This window comes from Fukomys damarensis, unplaced genomic scaffold, assembly GCF_012274545.1.
Source record: "Fukomys damarensis isolate Sample0158 unplaced genomic scaffold, DMR_v1.0_HiC HiC_scaffold_39, whole genome shotgun sequence".
Taxonomy (NCBI): domain Eukaryota; kingdom Metazoa; phylum Chordata; class Mammalia; order Rodentia; family Bathyergidae; genus Fukomys; species Fukomys damarensis.
The window spans coordinates 33,213,741-33,220,167 of record NW_022900951.1 but is presented as its reverse complement, the minus strand read 5'-3'; the positions used below and the strand labels follow the sequence as shown (position 1 = coordinate 33,220,167).

At 36.9% G+C, this 6,427-nt stretch overlaps 1 protein-coding gene across 1 annotated transcript in view; it reads left to right on the top strand.

The window, feature by feature from the left end:
* The window catches only part of Srpx (sushi repeat containing protein X-linked), an 89,777-nt gene that overhangs the window by 52,599 nt on the left and 30,751 nt on the right, over positions 1 to 6,427 (top strand). Inside the window, exon 2 of the mRNA XM_010636202.2 lies at positions 3,552 to 3,611. Within this exon, the coding sequence (XP_010634504.1) occupies positions 3,552 to 3,611 (60 nt within the window). The remainder of the gene's footprint in view (positions 1 to 3,551; positions 3,612 to 6,427) is intronic.

Below are 6,427 nucleotides of genomic sequence, written 5' to 3'. Positions count from 1 at the left end.
GAGGTGAAACCACTGAGCCAAGTCCCCAGCCCATGTGTCTTTAGCTTTTGAAATTTCAAAAATTATTCTGTACTCAACTTGTATATATAGAAATATCTGTCCTTATTTTAAATTCTTATTTGGACTTTAAACTCCAGGGAATAACTGGGTTAAAGATCTTCACATTTAAAGACTTGTCACATGACTGCAAAGTTATTTCATAGAAAAAAATCTATCAATTCACTTGCTTTTGAATGATTTCAGAGTGTGTTTATCAACCGTTTGACAACAGCAATGTTCTAATTTTAGTTTCTGACTTGATAGCATGATAGTTTTATAAGATGGTGTGTCAGTGGGGCTGGGGATTTAGTTCAGCGGTTCGGTGGCCTGCCTTGCAAGTGCAAGGACCCAAGTTCAATCCCCGGTACCAAAAAAAAAAAAAGAAAGATGGTGTATCAGTGTTTTCAGCTTACATTTTTGTTTTGGATTTGAACATTTTAAAATTTTTATTCCCTTTGTGCCTTGATTTCTCATTTGTCTGTTGAGATTTTTTTTCTTCAGATTGTTGGGGATCAAAGAAAGTATCATAGAAATGACACTTGAAGGAAGGATTTTGATAAGCAGAAATGAGTGAAAAGGTCATTCTGAGGGGAAAACATGGTGCAATAGCCCAGAAATTGTGAAATCATGAAATATTTGTAGAGCAAGTCCGGCTGGATTAGGACCATACTGAATGTGCCTTAAATGTGATATTGTGGTTTTAGATTTAACACTTTAGATATGGGCAAACATGAAATGTGTTCCCATAAGTGGATGATATTATTTTTGTTTTTATAACTAACTCCTAGGGTAATGTAAAGTGTACCTTTTTTATTCTTTTAGGGGGTGTGGAGGGATTAGGAGTATGAACATAGACTAGTAGGAGAGATTGAATGGGAGGTTATTGCAAAGGTCTTATCAAGGTCTGCAGTGGGTGCAAAGTTAGATAAAAGGAATAAATTCCAGTGATCTATGGCAAATAGAGTGGCTATAATTAGCAATAATATGTTATATATTTAAAAATTACTAGAAGATTTAAAATGTGTTTTTGTCACAAGGAAATAATGAATGCCTGAAGTGATTGATATACTACCTTGATTTGACCATCCCTCAATGTGTACATGTATTGAAATAGCATATTGTACTCCTCTAACTTGTAGATTAGCATGTATTTGTTAGAAGTAAAATAAAAAACTTTTTAAAAAAGGCTATTGACTTGAACCAGGACAATGACAGTTGAAATGTAGAGTTGAGAATGAATTTGAGAATCATTTCTGTGGTAGGTTTGCAAGGTAAACTATGAATAGAATGCAATAGATGAGGAAGATAGAATAAAAGGTTGAGATTAGCTGAAAGTTGATGTTAATTTGATGAAATGGGAAATACTGGGGAACACATAGATTAGATGGTGAGAATAGGAGTCTGGCTTTAGATAGGGCAAGTATCTAAAAAAAATTCAACGATTTTTTGAAAATGAAATGGAGAATATTTAAGGCTGGAAAGAATGGATTTGCTTTCAGTACGTGGGGATAGTTTCAGCTTAGTACATGGGTGGGATGGCAGAGGGAAAATAGTGTGGAGATATGCCGAGGACCAAGACTGGACCCTTGAGATACAATTATGTCCAAATGGCAGGGTGATGGAGAGGCACTGCCTAGTCTGTTTAGAAAGAAGGAAGACAATCAGGAAGGGGTTGTCATTTGGAATCTAGTACTGAAGAAAGGTTCGTGGAATAGATGGAGGGTCATTCCTATGAGATACTGTGGACAAGTAAACCAGGATGACAGCTAAGAAGTTTTGTGTGTGTGGGGGGGATTGAGTTTGCTGCTCATATTTCTAATTGTTGTTGTTGTGTGTGTGTGTAAGAGAGAGTGACTGAGATTGCTGCTTATATTTTTTTGATTGTCTTTGTTGTTGTACACGTGTGTTTAAAGAGTGACTTTTTTTCCCTTTGGGACAAATTCTCAGTGGTAAAATTACCAATCAAGAGATTTGCACATAGGCTTTTGATACACATTTTTAGTTGCTTTCCTGGTTTTCATGCTTATTTTTTTTGTAAGTATGTAATGATGAGTAGTCTGTAGTTTTTTCTTTCTTTAATGCAATACTTATAGATATTAATAAAGAAGACACAAAAATGATCTTTGTACATCTATGAAAAAATAAAACAAAAATTGATAACAAAATAATTAAAGACTAACAGTAATTAGTATACTGTGTACTATAATCTTTACATAATAGCTAAAATGGTACTGAGTACAGTCTGGAGTTTTTTAAGGGCCTAGGTGGCCAGAGACCATGTGAGGAAATGTGAAAAACAGTAGCAATGGTTTCAAAAGCAAGACACAAAACTGGGCTACTCTAGTTGGGGAGTCTTTTCCAGATGGACACGGTCCAATTGGCATCACCTCCTTAGTTTTAGTTTTCACACTGTACATCTCTCATCTCGAATGCCAGTGGACCAGGGACCATTACATACTAGCTCATCATTCATGGGGACTTGAATAACTTCATAAAGAGTGTTCTTGTCTGGTACGATTGCAGGTACCTGTAAATGTGTGGCCAATGTAGTGCAACCTTAAGGGTCAGTGACCAGACTCTGAAGTTTAGAGGGAAGTTCTCTAAATTTAAGAAAACTGCTTTGAGTTTGGGAATGTATTTCCACTTTAAGGATTAAGGACACCACTTACTGGAACTGCATGTCTAATACTCTAAGGATGATTCAGATTGAACTTCTAAGTGAGTTATTCTCAAAAAATTATCCACATACTTTCTCTCTGAGACTATGTTTTGCTTTTCTTGGGGAGGATAGAAAGATTCATTAAGTGGGCTGGGGATTTAGCTCAGTGGTTCCAACGCCTGCCTCACAAGCACAAAGACCCAAGTTCAATCCCCAGTACAAAAAAGACAAAAACAAAAAAATCAAAAACAAAAAACAAAAAACCGAAAGATTCATTAAGAAATTGTACTTTAAAGTTGCTTGGTGAGATGGTCTTCATACCTATACAGATTGTTTCAACTCTCATTTACTACAAATATTCAAAGCAGCTTTGCAGTTTTGAGTCATTAAAATAAAATGTTTAATTTACTTCCTTGCCCTCCAACAAAATTCATTTCACAAAATTAACACGTTTTCAGGTACTGTAAATAATTCTACCGGGTTTTCTTTGCTGGATAAACTGTGGGCTGTGTCTGAATCACACACATTTTACTGCCTCTCTCCTGGCATGAGATTCATACACACCAGCATCTTCTCAGAGTGAAATTGACTCTCTCTATTCCAGAATTTCAATTGGCATGTGGTGATTCCAAAAGGGTTCGAGGCTCATTTTGATTGGCTATGATGATCTCAGCCCAGCCAGGTTCACTCTGTGAGGTCCCCTGTCCCTTCATGAATGGCCACAGAAGCTTTTACTCTTGGATCTGCATTCTAATAGCACTTCTTGCATGGACTGTGCCGAAACAATGCTTTGAAATAAGCATCATACCATGTGGCTTTTCTTTCTGCAGTTTCTGTTCTTTTTTTATTATAGGATCTGGAGACTCACCGCTAGAAGATGATGAAGTCGGGTATTCATACACTAGATATAAAGGTGAATGCTTTGCTTCTGTGCTAATGAGGACCTGCTGATGCCAGGGGAACTTTCCATTTTGCCCTGTGGAGCAAACTATAATAAAGTGACCAGGCAACACATTTAAGTTCAAATTACCTGTCTAGGAAAAAATTACTTTAAAATAAATGCACATATGCTCCCATTTCAAATAAAAAAGAAAAAAAAACATTTGGAAATATCTGAAGTGCTGTCCTTTAGCACCCCAATGGTCATTTTATTCTCTTAAGTTTCTTTACTGTCCTCACTCCTGCAAAGACAAGCTCTAGCTGATGAAAGTGAAAATCAAGCCCGATTCATACATTGCAGCCAGAATCAGCCAGAGTAAACCACTCAAGGTCAAATCTGGACCCAGTGCTGCTAATGTACTGAGCTGAATGGGGAATGAGCAAACTTGATTTTCATAAGCTCATTTCAGTATGCTGTTTCTGAGTCCAGTGTGGCTCCTAAAATATTAAGTAAAGTGTGTTGCTCAAATAAACTTTAATGATAAAGAACTGCATCTCTGCGCATTTCCAGCAATCCACCTCCAACAGGTGTAAAAAGCCTAATCAAGAAGATTCTATGCAGGCTCAGGTAAGTATGTCCACAATTATTTCTACTGCTAAAATGTTTCTCTGAAGTTTTAGAGAGCTCTGGCGAAAATGAAGGTAAATTTAGATGCTTTCTTTCTGAGACTCGTTCCTCTTACAGTGCAGAAAGAATCGGAAGAAAGTTGATTAATAAAGTTCTAATGTAGTATTTTGCCCTGGAAATTTGTCCCCATTCTGGTAAGAGGATACTGCTCTGTTGTGATAGGTCTGAGCTGTAGGGGATTCAGGGTAGTGCTGGTCAGCCTTCAACCAGAGTATCCCTCAGTTGTTTTCCATAGAAGCAAGAAATAGTTCTAATGATGACTGGGGTCAGTGCCTATACCCAGGTATTCCAGCCACATAGCACATTTGCTTTGACTCATGAATGCAAAAGCTCATTCCTATCATTATAGCCTAACCCATCAAGCAAAGCACAAACTTGTTAATGAGATGCTTGGCTTAAAGAGATGCTTTTTTTGTGTGTGTGGTACCAGGGAACAAACTCTGGTCCTTGTGCTTGCAAGGCAGACGGTGGAACCACTGAGCTAAATCCCCGGCCCCAAGAGATGCTCTTATTCATACAACTTTTTAACTAATTGAAGGTTTTAAAAAACAAATCTATTTTTTACCTTTGAGTCCTCTGTTGAAAACTTTATAACATATGTGTGCATAGTGCTCCTTTACATATAAGTAGGGGTTGCCTAGTGTCCTTGGGTCATTCTTCCCAGTGTCCACTTTGATCTTACAGCATTGCAAAGTAGAAGGTAGACCATAAGATTAAAATATATGCCTCTCTTAGAATCTGTTCTGAATGCCTAAGCATAGATCTTTCTTAGGAAATTCTTCCCACTGTCAGTTAAATTGTTTGTACCGATCATTTCACTACACATGTGTATCAATATATTGCCTTGTACACTCCACATGTATACAATAAAATTGTTTAAAAGATTTTTTTTGCAGTATTGGGGAGTGGAACCCAAGGACTCATACCTGATCTACCACTGAGCTATACCCTCAGCCCTTACATTTTTTAGTTTTAAAAATTAAAAGTGAGGGGCTGGGGATTTAGCTCAGTGGTTTCGCCACCTGCCTTGCAAGTGCAAGGTCCGGAGTTTGATCCCTGGTACAAAACAAACAAACAAAAAAAGTAGCCATTATTGAGTGAGTGTGTAGCTGTATAATCTTGAGCCACTGTGTAGTGTCCTACACAGAGTATGTACTTTGTGTTTTTTTCATTAAATTAAATTAGAATAAAAGAGAGAAAAAAGAATAATTTAATCAACATTTATCGTGTTCCCAGTATGGGACAAGCATTACTTTTGATTGTTTTACTTGGAATGGAATTACATATTTATATTAATTGAGGGCAGAGGAGACTCATGTAGACATATGTGAATATTGTCTCCTATTTACAGGTAGGTGACTTGCCCAGAGTCATACAGCTTGGGTCTGAGCATGTGTTTATGTTCACAGACAGTTTGCTAGTAAACTCCTTAGTCTGCTACAGAATTCTGCCTACCCTACAAACACCATTTAACTGGAATGCTTTCCACATTGGCCCAGGGGACAAAAAGTCTTTCTAAAGAATCCATTTAGATTTCTACTAAGTAAACCCTGTCTTAACTTCCTTTTTCTATACTTGTTTGTTAAACATTGTGTTAATTCACCTTAACTTACGATACTTGCATACACTTTAAATTCAAGTAATTCATTGACGTTTTAATTACTGTCACTGCAGAGCTATTAAACTGTCAAAATAGGTCCCAAAGATTTGTTTATGGAAGTCATCCAAAAGAAATTCCTTTTGCAACTAAAGGAAAGCAATACCTCTCCCCCAGCAGGGTGACAATGGTAAAGCTGTCTTGAATTGTGGGGAGCACTTTTAGGACAATGTAAAAACTCAGAATAGAGAGAAAAATCTGCTAATTGCATGGTGCATTTATGACAAACGTCTATGATGTATGTCTGCAGATCATATATGCATATAGTAGTGAAAATATATGTAGTTCATATGAAAGCCCTCAGAGGAAAGACACTTTTTCAAGGAAGATCTGTAGGACTAATGAAGGTTCCTTAAGTCTATATATACATGAATTTCATCAGTTATAGGGTAGGCCCTGAAGACATCACTTTTATCTTGAAAATCCAGGGAGTATTACTTGAGTTTTGAGTGTAGGACTTTCTGCTTGCTAAAAAATTTGTATGACAAAAGTATTTCAAAAGAAA